This window comes from Oncorhynchus kisutch, linkage group LG5, assembly GCF_002021735.2.
Source record: "Oncorhynchus kisutch isolate 150728-3 linkage group LG5, Okis_V2, whole genome shotgun sequence".
Classification (NCBI taxonomy): domain Eukaryota; kingdom Metazoa; phylum Chordata; class Actinopteri; order Salmoniformes; family Salmonidae; genus Oncorhynchus; species Oncorhynchus kisutch.
The window spans coordinates 20,571,809-20,589,166 of record NC_034178.2 but is presented as its reverse complement, the minus strand read 5'-3'; the positions used below and the strand labels follow the sequence as shown (position 1 = coordinate 20,589,166).

Here is a 17,358-nt window from a genome sequence, read left to right as displayed (position 1 = left end):
AGTCACGTATATCATCAAGTGCAAATAGATGAAGCTTCACAGAAGTACATGACCATAAACACCCACATAGGGATGATTACCTATAAACGCTTACCTTTCAGGGTGTCCGCACCAGCGATCTTCCAAAGAAGCATGGATGGAGTTCTGCAGGGGATAGCCAAGGTAGCGGTTTACCTCAACTACATTCTGGTCACGGGAGTCACGAAGGAGGAGCATCTCAGAAATTTGGGTGAAGTTTTGAGGAGGATGGAAGAGGCCGGTCTCCGGCCGAAGAGGTGCAAGTGTACACTGTTAGCTGATGAAGTGCAGTACCTGGGTCACAAGGTGGATGGGGTTACACGCTGTCAAAGCTAAAGTGAGGGCTGTTGTGGAAGCTCCAGCTCTGACAAGCATTACAGAGCTGAAAGCCTATCTAGGCTTACTGAACTATTACAATTGCTTCCTCCCTAACCTCTATGCCCTCTTAGCTCCAATGCATCAACTGTTAATAAGGAAGGATGTGGCCTGGAGACCTCATCTTATTGTGTGACACCTCATCGTATGGTGTGGGGCGGGTATCACAACGGAAGGAGAATGGTGCAGAGGAAGCTATCGGGTTCATGTACAGAACATTGTCGTCAGTGGAGAAAAAGTACTCCCAGCTGGACAAAAAAGGACTTGCTGTCATATTCGGAAGACAAAGATTCCACAAGTACTTATATGGGAAAACATTCACTATTGTGACCGACGATAAGCCTCTGATCTATCTGTTCCATGAACAAAAGCCAGTACCACAAATGGTCTCTCCAAGAGTTCAACGGGCTGTGTGTCTCGGGCCTACAAGTACAGAATAATCTACAAGCCAGGTAGATACCATGGGATACCATGGGAATGCTGATGCTCTGAATAGGCTGCCCGTTCTACAAATCATCGCTCTAGAAGAAGAAAACGACCAGGTTTTGATGATCAATGTGTTGGATGATGCACCGGTGAACACACAAATCAGGCAATGGACTTCAAAGGATGTGATGCTATCACAAGCACATTACTTTATCCTGAGAGGATGGCCTACATTGACAGAGCCTGAGATCATGCCTTACTACGCTCGCCGCTTGGCCTTGAGTGTTCAAGATGAGTGTGTTCTGTGGGGTTCAAGAGTAGTTATCCCACCACAAAGGCAACTACTGCAGTTTACGCATCCAGGTATGTCGAGAATGAAAGGCCTAGCGAGGTCATACGTCTGGTGGCCAAAGACGGACCAGGATGTGGAAAATGAGGTTAGCCGGTGTGCAGATTGTCATAGTAACAGGAAGACACCGCACCATTACATCCATGGGATGGCTGGAAAAACCATGGACACGACTACATGTGGACTACGCTGGATCCTTCCTAGGGAAAATGTTCCTCGTGCTGATTGATTCTCATTCAAAATGGATGGATGTTTACCCCATGAACACAACAACATAGAACGCTACGATTGAGAAGTTGAGACAAAGATTCAGTGCCATGGGATTGCCTAAAATGTTGGTTGGCGGCAATGCTACTTGTTTTACAAGAACGTAATTCACAAGTTTCATGAAACAAAATAGAATTCAGCATGTAATGTTTGCCCCTTTTCACCCATCTTCAAATGGATTAGCAGAACGTCCAGTTCTGACCTTGGATGAGGAAGATGCAAAGGTGTCAAGATTCTTGTTTAGCTACAGGATCACTCGTCAAGCTACAATTTGATTGTCACCTGAAGAAATGCTGATGTCAAGGAGGTTAAGGTCAAACTTGGATCTCATCGGGCCAGACTTGAAAGTGAAAATACAACAAAAGCAATGGAATCAAAAACGTAATCATGACAACAGAGCCAAACTAAGAACTTTCTCACCTGGAGATGATGTCTGCACAAGAAACTATGGGTTTGGTCACAAATGGATGCCAGCTACAATTGAGGATTGCTCAGGACCAGTATCAAATACTGTGATCATCGGAAGTGGACAAAGACTAAGGAGACATGGATCAGATCTGAAATCGAATTCCAGTTCCATCCGTGGACATGGAACAATGCTTAAGCTGCAGCTGGCCCAGAACAGAGCGGCACATTTTGCTCTTAATTGTAATCATAGGGCTAATATTAATAGTACGCATGCCAGTCTCTTGGCTATGAGTTGAGGAGAGACTGACTGCATCACTTATTTTTTATAAGAAACATTACACACAGTCAACTGACACACACAGTTATCCCACCAGACATGCCACAAGGGGTCTTTTCATAGTCCCAAATCCAGAACAAATTCAAGAAAACGTACAGTATAGAGCCCTTATTGCATGGAACTTCCTTCCATCTCATATTGTTCAAATAAACAGCAAACCTGGTTTCAAAAAACAGATAAAGCAACACCTGCCCGGCACAACGCCTCTCCCTTATTTGACCTAGATAGTTTGTGTGTATGCATTGATATGTAGGCTGTGTGTGTAGTATGTAGTTCTGTCCTTGAGGTCTCCTTGTCTAATTATGTTCTGTATTATGTCATTCTGTATTATTATTGTGTTTGTACCCCAGGAAGAGTAGCTGCTGCTTTTGCAACAGCCAATGTGGATCCTAATAAAATACTAAATACCAAAATATGGACAACTACCAATACCTAGGTGTCTGGCTAGACTGTAAACTCTCCTTCCAGACTCATTAAACATCTCCAATCCAAAATTAAATCTAGAATCGGCTTCCTATTTCACAACAAAGCCTCCTTCACTCACGCCGCCAAACATACCCTCGTAAAACTGACTATCCTACCGATCCTCGACTTCGGCGATGCCATTTACAAAATATATTCCAATACTCTACTCAGCAAACTGGATGCAGTCTATCACAGTGCCATCCGTTTTGTCAACAAAGCCCCTTATACCACCCACCACTGCGACCTGTATGCTCTAGTCATCTGGCCCTCGCTACATATTCGTCGCCAGACCCAATGGCTCCAGGTCATCTATAAGTCACGATAACAACACTCACCCCGTAGCACACGCTCCAGCAGGTAGATCTCACTGGTCATACCCAAAGCCAACACCTCCTTTGGCAACCTTTCCTTCCAGTTCTCTGCTGCCAATGACTGAAACGTATTGCAAAAATCGCTGAAGCTGGAGACTTATATTTCCCTCACTAATTTTAAACATCAGCTAACCAATCGCTGCAGCTGATCATAGCCCATCTGTAAATAGCCCACCCACCCAATCTACCTCATCCCCATAATGTTTTTATTCACTTTTCTGCTCTTTTACACACCAGTATCTCTACTTGCACATCCCCAACTGCTCATCTATCACTCCGTTGTTAATTTGCTAAATTGTAATTACTTCGCTACTCTGGCCTATTTATTGCCTTACCTCCTCACGCCATTTGCACACACTGTATATAGATTTTCTTTTTTTTCTATTGTGTTGACTGTACGCTTGTTTATTCCATATGTAACTCTGTTGTTGTTTGTCGCACTGCTTTGCTTTATCTTGGCCAGGTCACAGTTGTAAATGAGAACTTGTTCTCAACTAGCTTACCTGGTTAAATAAAGGTGAAATAAAAAATAAAAAATAATTATTAAATATGTTAAGTATAATGCTTACCAATAGATGGAAGTATTGATTAATACGGGGTTTGCTTTCCCCAATCCGTAGCCGTTTAAATATCTACCATATATATCGTGCTCGAGAGCCTCCGGTAGTTTAACGCCAGGTACATTCCGGTAATGTTATTCAAAGTTACAACTAAATGCTAAAACGTACTCGCGTGTCCGGTGTCATAAATCTAAGAAGCATTCTAAGATACTACAATGACAGACTGACCAGGTGAATCCAGGTGAAAGCTATGTTCCCTTAATCTATGATCACTTATTAAATCCACTTTAATCCGTGTAGATGAAGGAGAGGAGACGGGTTAAAGAAGGATTTCTAAGCCTTGAGACATATGAAACATGGATTTTACATGTGTGCCATTCAGAGGGTGACTTGACAAGACGAAATATGTAAGTGCCTTTGAAGAAGTTATGGTAGTAGGTGCCAGAAGTCCCAGGAGCACCAGTTTTTTGTCAAGAACTGCAATGCTGCTGGGTTTTTCATGCTCAACTGTTTCCCGTGTGTATCAAGAATGGTCTTACCACCCAAAGGACGTCAAGGCAGTGAAGCAGGCTGCTGTTGCTGAGTGAGTGAGTGGTGGCAGGGAAGGAGCTTCATACAGTGGGGCTCCTGAGTGGCGCAGCGGTCTTAGGCACTGCATCTCAGTGCTAGAGGCATCACTATAGACACCCTGGTTTGAATCCAAGCTATATCACAACCAGCCGTGATTGGGAGTCCCAATGGGTGTCGCACAATTGGCCCAGCATTGTCCGGGTTTGGCCAGTGTAGGCCGTCATTGTAAATAATAATTTGTTCTTAACTGACTTGCCTAGTTAAAAAAAAAAATACAGTTGTTGGAAGGGAGTTGTGTGTGTGTGTGTGTAGTACTGCTGAGAAAGAGTGCTTCTGCTGCAGCAGGCAGTTCAAGTTCAGCTGACTCATGTCAGTGAGAGGAGAACAGCATGCACACACATCATGACAAGTGATGTGAGATTCAACAACGAATAGCAGTGCTAGCTAACTACATACTTCTCCCTGAATATTATTCTTTGCTTCATTTTTTTGTATCCTGACCTACCAATCATTACAGCCAATAGAACAAGGGAGAACAACTGAGAAAAAAATCTGTTTCAGAAAGCAGGAGAAAGGGTTGAACAATGTCTGGGTATTTAGCTAGCTAGCTAACATTGGCCAGAAAGTTGAAGTCAGAGGAGAGAGGGAGTAACATGCAGAGATGAGAACATAGGAATGAACCTCTTTGACACGCTAGTTTACTGGCTAGATACGATTCTACTGTCAGTATGCCAGGTAAATGGGGAAAAATATGGGCATCCCAGGAGAGGACAGAAAAGTATTCTGTAGGTACAGGGCCGGTCTTTGCTGTTCTGCCTCATAGGCCAGACCAAAAAACAAGAAAAAAGCAGGGTGAGTAACTTTCACAAGCATTATTTTTGAGTCTACATTCCCCCTGTGGTGATGGGGAATGGCAGCAGCACCAACTTGTATGTGGATCACCAGCATGTATCTCCTTTGGCCCCTCACTGGCTGGAACCCTGTTGCTCAGTGTCCTCTAAAGTTAAATAATTGTCTTCAACCTGGTAGTGGGGCTCCTGGTTGGCCTAACCCAGCACTTTGGGGTGAGCAGAACACACACACACACACACACACACACACACACACACACACACACACACACACACACACACACACACACACACACACACACTTCCTTCAGTCATGTCTGTAAAGTCTCATTCCCCCTGTTTATCTAACTAATCCCTCATTATAGCGCTGCCTGTTCATCTACTCTCTGTAGAGCAACATATGGGGAATGGCAGCAGCAGCACCAACTTGTATGGGGATCACCTCATCCTCTAGATGGAGCTAATATCAAACCAGCACTACTGTTTTGGTGAGTACTTATCTCTACACATTAATTTACATTTATTATTCAATAACATTATCCAAAAAGCAAACTGCTTTTAGATTTTTAGATTCCAGATTAAAGGAATACTATTATTTTAGAGCAATGTGACTTGTATTAACACTATTTCACAAGAATGTTTTCTGAAGATACCTCTTAACCATTTACTATCAATCACTTCTGTAGTTCAGATTAAATAACTTGGTGTGATGAACCAATAACAAAAGGGGGAAATGCAGTGAAACAAATTTGACCATAAGTATTTAGATTGTTATTATGGATACACCTATTGGATAAATGTGTAAACTCCTCTCTTGCTTCTGAAAAAAATGGGGCTAGTTTTCAGGCCTTGTGGGTGGGTTTTTAGTGTTCATATCTCTATAAATTTTAGCTTGACCTGGCAACACTGCCAATGAGAAGCAATCTGCCAGTCCTTCAAAGTAGCTAGCTTGGTAACGTCGGCGCCGCAAGAAATTCAGCCAGCTGCCATTGACTGACAGCTAGCTAGTGCCATTTTGTCATGGTTCTAGGTAGATTTTTTAAACCATTTTGAACAAAGAGCTGTTTGGGAGGCAAATTAATTTGCTGTTTTACATGTTCACTGAAAAGACTCGACGTGCCAATCTCTACAAGGAGCAATCCAGTGGTCACGTGATTTTTATCTGCTCTGTAATTGGATGATACAGACTGCAACGCTGTATGGGCTGAGTAGTTTGTTTGCTCCCTAACTCTGATATGTACACAGTCTTGTACCCTTGACTTTCACTGTTTTTAAAAAAGCAATTTCTAATCTTTTGAATTAATGGTTCTTTTGAATTAATTAGGTGTTTTTACCTATTCAATGTTTGGAACCACGATAACCAGCATGTTGTTGACATTTATATGCAAACATATTTTTGGGTTGTTAGTTCTGGAACCATTAACCGCAGGAAGAGTTTAAGGGGTGCGTGTTGGTGGCAGGGAAGTCAGGCGCAGGAGAACGAACTTGGTATAAATGGAGTTGTTTAATAAATGCTGACAAAACTCCAAAACAACCAAAATGTACAAAATAACAAAGTGGGTACAAAACCCGTCGCACAACACTAAATACACTAAACACTAAATCACATACAATCAAAACACAGCAACCCGCCAAAGCCCCCACCATTTCTCCTTTACCCAAATCCAGATAGCTGATGTTCTGAAAGAGCTGCAAAATCTGGACCCCTACAAATCAGCCGGGCTAGACAATCTGGACCCTCTCTTTCTAAAATTATCTGCCAAAATTGTTGCAACCCCTATTACTAGCCTGTTCAACCTCTCTTTCATATCGTCTGAGATTCCCAAAGATTGGAAAGCTGCCGTGGTCATCCCTGTAACGGTTCTCTTGTGGTGAAGGAGAGTCGGACCAAAATGCGGCGTGTAGATTACGATTCATGTTTAATGACAAACACACTAAACACAAACACTACAAAACAATAAACGTAATGAACGTAACGAAAACCGAAACAGCCTATACTTGTGTAACCTAACACATAGACAGGAACAAGGACACTAAGGACAATCACCCACGAAACACTCAAAGAATATGGCTGCCTAAATATGGTTCCTAATCAGAGACAACGATAAAACACCTGCCTCTGATTGAGAACCACTTCAGACAGCCATAGACTTAACTAGAACACCCCACTAAGCTACAATCCAAATACCAACACACCACATACAAAAACCCATGCCACACCCTGGCCTGACCAAATAAATGAAGATAAACACAATATATTTCGACCAGGGCGTGACAGAACCCCCCCCCCTAAGGTGCGGACGGGTGGGCGTCTGTCCATGGTGGCGGCTCCGGCGCGGGACGTGGACCCCACTCTATCAATGTCTTAGTCCCTCTTCCTCGCGTCCTAGGATTGTCCACCCTCGCCGCCAACCATGGCCTAGTAGTCCTCACCCAGAACCCCACTGGATTGAGGGGCAGCTCGGGACTGAGGGGCAGCTCGGGACTGAGGGGAAGCTCGGGACTGAGGGGAAGCTCGGGACTGAGGGGAAGCTCATCCCTGAGAGGAAGCTCAGCACTGAGAGGAAGCTCAGGCAGGTACTTGGATCCGGCAGATCCTGGCTGGCTGGCGGTTCTGGCAGATCCTGGCTGACTGGCGGATCTGGAAGAGTCTGGTTGACTGGCGGATCTGGAAGAGTCTGGTTGACTTGCAGATCTGGAAGAGTCTGGCTGACTGGCGGATCCTGGCAGACTGACGTATCTGGAAGAGTCTGGCTGACTGGCGGATCTGGAAGAGTCTGGCTGACTGGCGGATCTGGAAGAGTCTGGCTGACTGACGGATCTGGAAGAGTCTGGCTGACTGGCGGATCTGGAAGAGTCTGGCTGACTGGCGGATCTGGAAGAGTCTGGCGGATCTGGAAGAGTCTGGCTGACTGGCGGATCTGGAAGAGTCTGGCTGACTGGCAGATCTGGAAGAGTCTGGCTGACTGGCAGATCTGGAAGAGTCTGGCTGACTGGCGGATCCTGGCAGACTGATGGATCTGGCTGCTCCATGCTGACTGGCAGCTCTGGCTGCTCCATGCTGACTGGCGGCTCTGGCTGCTCCATACTGACTGACGGCTCTGGCTGCTCCATGCAGACTGGCGGCTCTGGCGGCTCCATGCAGACTGGAAGCTCTGGCGGCTCCATGCAGACTGGCAGCTCTGGCAGTTCCTTGCAGACTGGCAGCTCCTTGCAGACTGACAGCTCCTTGCAGACTGACATCTCTGGCTGCTCTATGCAGACTGACAGCTCTGGCTGCTCCATGCAGACTGGCAGCTCTGGTTGCTCCATGCAGACTGACAGCTCCTTGCAGACTGACAGCTCTGGCTGCTCCATGCAGACTGGCAGCTCTGTCTGCTCCATGCAGACTGACATCTCTGGCAACTCCATGCAGACTGACAACTCTGGCTGCTCCATGCAGACTGACAGCTCTGGCTGCTCCATGCAGACTGACATCTCAGGCTGCTCCATGCAGGCTGGCAGCTCTGGCTGCGCTGAACAGGCGGGAGACTCCGGCAGCGCAGGAGAGGAGAAAGGCTCCGGCAGCGCTGAAAAGGCGGGAGGCTCCGGCAGCGCAGGAGAGGCGAGGCGCACTGTAGGCCTGATGCGTGGTGCTGGCACTGGTGGTACTGGGCCGAGGACACGCACAGGAAGCCTGGTGCGGGGAGCTGCCACCGGAGGGCTGGTGTGTGGAGGTGGTACAGGGTAGACCGGACCGTGCAGGCGCACTGGAGCTCTTGAGCACCGAGCCTGCCCAACCTTACCTGGTTGAATACTCCCGGTCGCTCTACCAGTGCGGCGAGGTGGAATAGCCCGCACTGGGCTATGTAGGCGAACCGGGGACACCGTGCGCAAGGCTGGTGCCATGTAAGCCGGCCCAAGGAGACGCACTGGGGACCAGATGCGTAGAGCCGGCTTCATGGCATTTGGCTCGACGCTCAATCTAGCCCGGGCCGATACGCGGAGCTGGAATATACCGCACCGGGCTATGCACCCGCACTGGAGACACCGTGCGCACCACAGCATATCACGGTGTCTGCCCGGTCTCTCTAGCCCCCCGGTAACCACAGGAAGTTGGCGTAGGTCTCCTACCTAGCGTCGCCATACTCCCTGTGAGACCCCCCCCAATACATTTTTGGGGCTGACTCCCGGGCTTCCTTGCCAACCGTGTTCCCTCATAACGCCGGCGCTTCTCTCCGGCTGCCTCTGCTCTCCTCGCTGCCTCCACCTGTTCCCATGGAAGGCGATCCCTTCCCACCAGGATCTCCTCCCATGTGTAGCAACCCTTGCCATCCAATATATTATCCCATGTCCAATCCTCATTGCGCCGCTGTTGCTGTTGCCTGTTGTCACGCCGCTTGGTCCTGTTGTGGTGGGTGATTCTGTAACGGTTCTCTTGTGGTGAAGGAGAGTCGGACCAAAATGCGGCGTGTAGATTACGATTTATGTTTAATGACAAACACACTAAACACAAACACTACAAAACAATAAACGTAATGAACGCAACGAAAACCGAAACAGCCTATACTTGTGTAAACTAACACAGAACAAGGACATCAGGACACTAAGGACAATCACCCACGAAACACTCAAAGAATATGGCTGCCTAAATATGGTTCCTAATCAGAGACAACGATAAAACACCTGCCTCTGATTGAGAACCATTTCAGACAGCCATAGAATTAACTAGAATACCCCACTAAGCTACAATCCCAATACCAACACACCACATACAAAAACCCATGCCACACCCTGGCCTGACCAAATAAATGAAGATAAACACAATATATTTCGACCAGGGCGTGACAATCCCCCTCTTCAAAGGGGGTGACACTCTAGACCCAAACTGCTACAGACCTATATCTATCCTACCCTGTCTTTCTAAGGTCTTTGAAAGCCAAGTTAACAAACAGATTACTGACCATTTCGAATCCCACCATACCTTCTCCGCTATGCAATCTGGTTTCAGAACTGGTCATGGGTGCACCTCAGCCACGCTCAAGGTTCTAAACGACATCATAACCGCCATCGATAAGAGACATTACTGTGCAGCCGTATTCATCGACCTGGCCAAGGCTTTCGACTCTGTCAATCACAACATTCTTATTGGCAGACTCGACAGCCTTGGTTTCTCAAATGATTGCCTCGCCTGGTTTACTAACTACTTCTCTGAGTGTCAAATCGGAAGGCCTGTTGTCTGGACCTCTGACAGTCTCTATGGGTGTGCCACAGGGTTCAATTCTCGGGCCGACTCTCTTTTCTGTACACATCAATGATGTTGCTTTTGCTGCTGGTAATTCTCTGATCCACCTCTACGCAGATGACACCATTCTGTATACTTCTGGCCCCTCCTTGGACACTGTGTTAACTAACCTCCAGACGAGCTTCAATGCCATACAACTCTCCTTCCGTGGCCTCCAACTGCTCTTAAACGCAAGTAAAACTAAATGCATGCTTTTCAATCGATCGCTGCCCGCACCTGCTCGCCCGTCCAGCATCACTACTCTGGACGGCTCTGACTTAGAATACGTGGACAACTACAAATACCTGGGTGTCTGGTTAGACTGTAAACTCTCCTTCCAGACTCACATTAAGCATCTCCAATCCAAAATTAAATATAGAATCGGCTTCCTATATCGCAACAAAGCATCCTTCACTCATGCTGCCAAACATACCCTCGTAAAACTGACCATCCTACCGATCCTCAACTTCGGTGATGTCATCTATAAAATAGCCTCCACCACTCTACTCAACAAACTGGATGCAGTCTATCACAGTGCCATCTGTTTTGTCACCAAAGCCCCATACACTACCCACCATTGCGACCTGTATGCTCTCGTTGGTTGGCCCTCGCTTCATATTCGTCGCCAAACCCACTGGCTACAGGTTATCTACAAGTCTCTGCTAGGTAAAGCCCCACCTTATCTCAGCTCACTGGTCACCATAGCAGCACCCACCCGTAGCATGTGCTCCAGCAGGTATATCTCACTGGTCACCCCCAAAGCCAATTCCTCCTTTGGTCGTCTTTCTTTCCAGTTCTCTGCTGCCCATGACTGGAACGAATTGCAAAAATCTCTGAAGCTGGAGACTCACATCTCCCTCACTAGCTTTAAGCACCAGGTGTCAGAGCAGTTCACAGATCACTGCACCTGTACTTAGCCTATCTGTAAACAGCCCATCTATCTACCTACCTCATCCCCATACTGGTATTTATTTATTTATTTTGCTCCTTTGCAGCCCAGTATCTCTACCTGCACATTCATCTTCTGCCGATCTACCATTCCAGTGTTTAATTGCTATATTGTAATTACTTTGCCACCATGGCCCATTTATTTCCTTAACTTACCTCATTTGCACTCACTGTATAAAGACTTTTTGTTTTCTTTTGTTCTACTAAATTATTGACTATGTTTTGTTTATTCCATGTGTAACTCTGTTGTTGTATGTGTCGAATTGCTTAGCTTTATCTTGGCCAGGTCGCAGTTGTAAATGAGAACTTGTTCTCAACGAGCCTACCTGGTTAAATAAAGGGGGAATAAATAAATATCTCCGACAAGGACATGAGGGGAAACAGAGGGTTAAATACACAACATGTAATTGATGGGATTGGAACCAGGTGTGAAGGAAGACAAGACAAAACCAATGAAAAATGGATCAGTGATGGCTAGAAGGTTGGTGACGTCGACCGCCGAACACCGCCCGAACAAGGAGAGGGACCGACTTTGGTGGAAGTCGTGACACCACCTTCTTTTAGCCACTTTATGATGGAACCTTCCTCAGACGAGTTTGTAGTCACAAGCTTGACGTAAGGAATATTGGAACAAATACTAATCTTTTGATTACTTTGATACACTATAAGTGAATTTGTCCAAATACTTATGACTTTTTCGACTAGATACATGAAGTACTTTCATTTCTAAACAGTGAAACATACATGAAAATAACCTCAAATATAAGGATGACATTATGTTTGTCGCTTCATATGAAACATTTGATCTCAAATCCAAAATACTGGCATATAGAGCACATTTAAAATGTTAGCTTTACTGTCCACGTTTGTTATACAACTGGTGCAATACTATATAGTGCAATACTTTTGACCAGGGACAAACTTGACCAGGGCCAAAAAGAGTTTGTATGGACTCACCTGGATGTATTTCTCAGGTGGGGAAGGAGGACGTGTTTTAAGATGCTGGGGCAGCTCTAATCTTACAACTTCCTTCAGCTTGTGGCTCTGCTCCTGCGTCTGTAAACAGTACATGGAATATCTGAACATCTGAAGAAACTCAGATACAGTGCATTCAGAAAGTATTCAGACCCCTTTACTTTCCACTTTTTGTTACATTACAGCCTTATCCTAAATGTATTACATCGTTTTTTCCCCTCAATCTACACACAATACTCCATAATGACGAAGCAAACACAGATTTTTAGACCTTTTTGCAAATATATTAACAATAAAAAACCAAATAATACATTAACATAAGTATTCAAACCTTTTACTCAGTACTTTGTTGAAGCACCTTTGGCAGCGATTACAGCCTCGAGTCAGCTTGGGTATGACGCTACAAACGTGGCACACCTGTATTCGGGGAGTTTCTTCCATTCTTCTCTGCAGATCCTCTCAAGCTGTCAGGTTGGATGAGGAGCGTCGCTCCGCAGCTATTTTCAGGTCTCTCCTGAGATGTTCAATCGGATTCAAGTCCAGGCTCTGCATGGGCCACTCAAGGACATTCAGAGACTTGTACTGTTGTAAGGTGAACCTTCGCCCTATTCTGAGGTAACAAGCGCTCTTGAGCAGGTTTTTATCAAGGATCTCTCTGTACTTTGCTCTGTTCATCTTTCGATCCTGACTAATCTCCCAGTCCTGACTGCTGAAAAAAATCCCCACCACATGATGCTGCCACCACCATGCTTCACCGTAGGGTTGGTGCCAGGTTTCCTCCTGCCTTGGCATTCAGGCCAAAGAGTTCAATTTTGGTTTCATCAGACCAGAGAATCTTGCTTCTCGTGGTCTGAGAGTCCTTTAGGTACCTTTTGGCAAACTCCAAGCGGGCTGTCATGTTCGTTTTACTGAGGAGTGGATTCTGTCAGGCCACTACCATAAAGGTCTGATTTGGTGGAGTGCTGCAGAGATGGTTGTCCTTCTGGAAGGTTTTCCCATCTCCACAGAGGAATTTTGGAGCTCTGTCAGAGTGAAAATTGGGTTCTTGGACACCTCTCTGACCAAGGCCCTTCTCCCTCGATTGCTCAGTTTGGCTGGGCGGCCAGCTCTAAGAAAAGCCTTGGTCATTCCAAACTTCTTCCATTTAAAAATTATGGTGGCCACTGTGTTCTTGGAGACCTTCAGTGCTGCAGACATTTTTGATAAATTTCCCCAGATCTGTGCCTCGACACTCCTGTCTCGGAGCTCTACGGACAATTCCTTCGACCTCATGGCTTGGTTTTTGCTCTGACATGCACTGTCAACTGTGGGACCTTATATAGACATGTGTGTGCCTTTCCAAATCATGTCCAATCAATTGAATTTACCACAGGTGGACTCCAATCAAGTTGTAGAAACATCTCAAGGATGATCAAGGGGAACAGGATGCACCTGAGCTCAATTTCGAGTCTCATAGCAAAGGGTCTGAATACTTACAGTGGGGCAAAAAAGCATTTAGTCAGCCACACATTGTGCAAGTTCTCCCACTTAAAAAGATGAGAGAGGCCTGTAATTTTCATCATAGGTACACTTCAACTATGACAGACAAAAGGAGAAAAAAAATCCAGAAAATCACATTGTAGGATTTTTAATGGATTTATTTGCAAATTATGGTGGACAATAAGTATTTGTTCACTTAAAAACAAGCAAGATTTCTGGCTCTCACAGACCTGTAACTTCTTCTTTAAGAGGCTTCTCTGTCCTCCACCCGTTGCCTGTATTAATGGCACTTGTTTGAACTTGTTATCAGTATAAAAGACACCTGTCTACAACCTCAAACAGTCACACTCCAAACTCCACTATGGCCATGACCAAAGAGCTGTCAAAGGACACCAGAAACAAAATTATAGACCTGCACCAGGCTGTGAAGACTGAATCTGCAATAGGTAAGCAGCTTGGTTTGAAGAAATCAACTGTGGGAGCAATTATTAGGAAATGGAAGACATACAAGACCACTGATAATCTCCCTTGATCTGGGGCTCCACGCAAGATCTCACCCCGTGGGGTCAAAATGATGACAAGAACGGTGAGCAAAAATCCCAGAACCACACGGGGGGACCTAGTGAATGACCTGCAGAGAGCTGGGACCAAAGTAACAAAGCCTACCATCAGTAACACACTACGCCGCCAGGGACTCAAATCCTGCAGTGCCAGACGTGTCCCCCTGATTAAGCTAGTACATGTCCAGGCCCGTCTGAAGTTTGCTAGAGCAAACATTTAGATGATCCAGAAGAAGATTGGGAGAATGTCATATGGTCAGATGAAACCAAAATAGAACTTTTTGGTAAAAACACAACTCGTCGTGTATGGAGGACAAAGAATGCTGAGTTGCATCCAAAGAACACCATACCTACTGTGAAGCATGGGGGTGGAAACATCATTTTTTGGGGCTGTTTTTCTGCAAAGGGACCAGGACGACTGATCCGTGTAAAGGAAAGAATGAATGGGGCCATATATCGTGAGATTTTGAGTGAAAACCTCCTTCCATCAGCAAGGGCATTGAAGATGAAACGTGTCTGGGTCTTTCAGCATGACAATGATCCCCAACACACCGCCGGGCAACGAAGGAGTGGCTTCGTAAGAAGCATTTCAAGGTCCTGGAGTGGCCTAGCCAGTCTCCATATCTCAACCCCATAGAAAATCTTTGGAGGGAGTTGAAAGTTCGTGTTGCCCAGCAACAGCCCCAAAACATCACTGCTCTAGAGGAGATCTGCATGGAGGAATGGGCCAAAATACCAGCAATAGTGTGTGAAAACCTTGTGAAGACTTATAGAAAATGTTTGACCTCTGTCATTGCCAAAGGGTATATAACAAAGTATTGAGATAAACTTTTGTTATTGACCAAATACTTATTTTCCACCAAAATTTGCAAATAAATTCATAAAAAATCATACAATGTGATTTTCTGGATTCTTTTCTCATTTTGTCTGTCATAGTGGAAGTGTACCTATAATGAAAATTACAGGCCTCTCTCATCTTTTTAAGTGGGAGAACTTGCACAATTGGTGGCTGACTAAATACTTTTTTGCCCCACTGTATGTAAATAATGTATTTCTGTTTTATTTGTAATAAATTTGCAAACATTTCTAAAACCTGTTTTTGCCTTCTCATTATGGGGTATTGTGTGTAGATAGATGAGGAACATGTTTTATTTCATCAATTTTAGATTAAAGCTGTAACGTAACAAAATGTGTAAAAAGTGAAGGCATCTGAATACTTTCCGAATGCATTGTATGCGATTGAGTGACCTTATAACTATAATTGAATTGTTTTGATTCAAATGGAGCCCAGTTCAGTATGTCCCTGACTGGCTAATCAAAGGAAGCTGATAAGGTTGTGGAGTTGTATTCACAGGAAAGATGTATTTTTAATTTTTTCCCCCCTTTTTTTCCTACCCAATTTCGTGGTATCCAATTGGTAGTAGTTACAGTCATGTCTCATCGCTGCAACTCCCGTACAGACTCGGGAGAGGCGAAGGTCGAGAGCCACACGTCCTCCGAAACACAACCCAACCTAGCCGCACTGCTTCTTTACACAATGCACATCCAATCCGGAAGCCAGCCTCACCAATGTGTCGGAGGAAACACCATACACCTGGCGACCTGGTCAGCGTACACTGCGTCCGGCCCGACACAGGAGTCGCAAGTGCGCGATGAGACAAGGATATCCCTGCCGGCCAAACCCTCCCTAACCAGGAAGACACTGGGCCAATTGTGCGCCGCCCCATGGCACAGCTAGCACTGTGATGCCTTAGACCACACTGCCACCTGGGAGTTATTGGAAGTAGAACTCTTGTTCTGTGTTTATACCGCATCATGTTTCACTGGCTCACCTTGTAGGACGTGGTCAAGAATCCCCATTTATTGGGCCAGGCTTTGGCTGACTCAAGCTCTATTTTGACGTGAACTTTCCTGAAAATGAAGACACATAGAAAGCTTTTTGAAAGAGTATTGGGCCTGCATAAAAACACCAAACGGCTCATAAATCAATTAACATAGCTCAGAGAACCCTACTGACCTCAATCTGTATTAAAAATATAGGTTATTTTAGGGGTAATATACCTAGCTATATCTCTTCAGACAAGGTTACTACTCCTGTTATTCCAATACTAGGCTACTAATACTGCTGGCTTACTTCTTGTTCTACAACCACTACTACTACTAGCCTTCTACTACCACCACCATGAACGACTGTTACCAATCCACCATTACCACAACAAACAAAAACTCACGGCTAATACTCTTTAACAAAAGTGACAAACCTTGTGCTATATCAAAAAAGAAAGGCTAATTTGTTAGCAAAATACAAGGAATTACAATTCAAAATTTCATTGCATTTGTTTTGTTGTGAACCCATAGACTTTTTAAAGAGAAGAGTTTACCAGATTTTATCCTGATCCACAAAGTTGAATTCTTTACCAGATCCAGGTTGTTTTGGGGCTGCCATCTATGCCGGCAAGCTTGTCTGTCTCGGTGACTTTTTACCTTATGGTCTCTGTAAGTTATACAGACAGATATGTTTACCGTCACCATAGCAACATGTTGTAGTGACACTATCCTTTTGTGTGTCCTGGGATACAATGACAAATAATTTGAGTGTCACACAGAGATCACACCATATACTGTGTGTGTGTAAAACAATGAGCATGAGTACATAATAAGGTGTTTACAGTGATGGACTATACAGTACCTAGTGAAAGTCTACACACCCTTTGCACAGTGTTCACGTTGTTGCCTTAAATTTCAATCTAAAAAACGATTAAGTAGGATTTTGTTTACTACTGATCTATAGAACTTCCTCCACATTTTCAGAGTGTAAAAAAATATATATAACATTTTCTAAATAAATAACAATTGAAAAGCAAAGATGTCTTGATTTCATACAGGTCGAAGCTCCTTTAGCAGGAATTACAGCTGTGAATTATTTTGAATAAGATTCCAATAACTTTTAGCATACAGTATATCCATTGTTTTTGTCAAAATTGCTCAAGCACAGTCAATTTGGTTGGGAATTATTGATGGACTACAATATTCAGATTTAAGTCAGCACTGAGAATGGAGCACCCAGGAACACTCAACAGCACTTGGAAAGCCATGTGTCAGTGACTAACATGTACGCTTGGAGTCAGGAAGCAGG

At 44.8% G+C, this 17,358-nt stretch overlaps 1 protein-coding gene across 1 annotated transcript in view; it reads right to left on the bottom strand.

Moving 5' to 3' along the window:
* Nucleotides 1-16,795, bottom strand: part of LOC109890128 (uncharacterized protein C20orf85) — a 48,197-nt gene extending 31,402 nt beyond the window's left edge. Inside the window, exons 1-3 of the mRNA XM_020482082.2 lie at nt 16,604-16,795; nt 16,055-16,133; nt 12,166-12,264 (exon numbers count right to left, since the gene is read on the bottom strand). Of these exons, the coding sequence (XP_020337671.1) occupies nt 12,166-12,264; nt 16,055-16,133; nt 16,604-16,668 (243 nt within the window). The 5' untranslated portion in view covers nt 16,669-16,795. The remainder of the gene's footprint in view (nt 1-12,165; nt 12,265-16,054; nt 16,134-16,603) is intronic.
* Nucleotides 16,796-17,358: the final 563 nt, after the last annotated feature.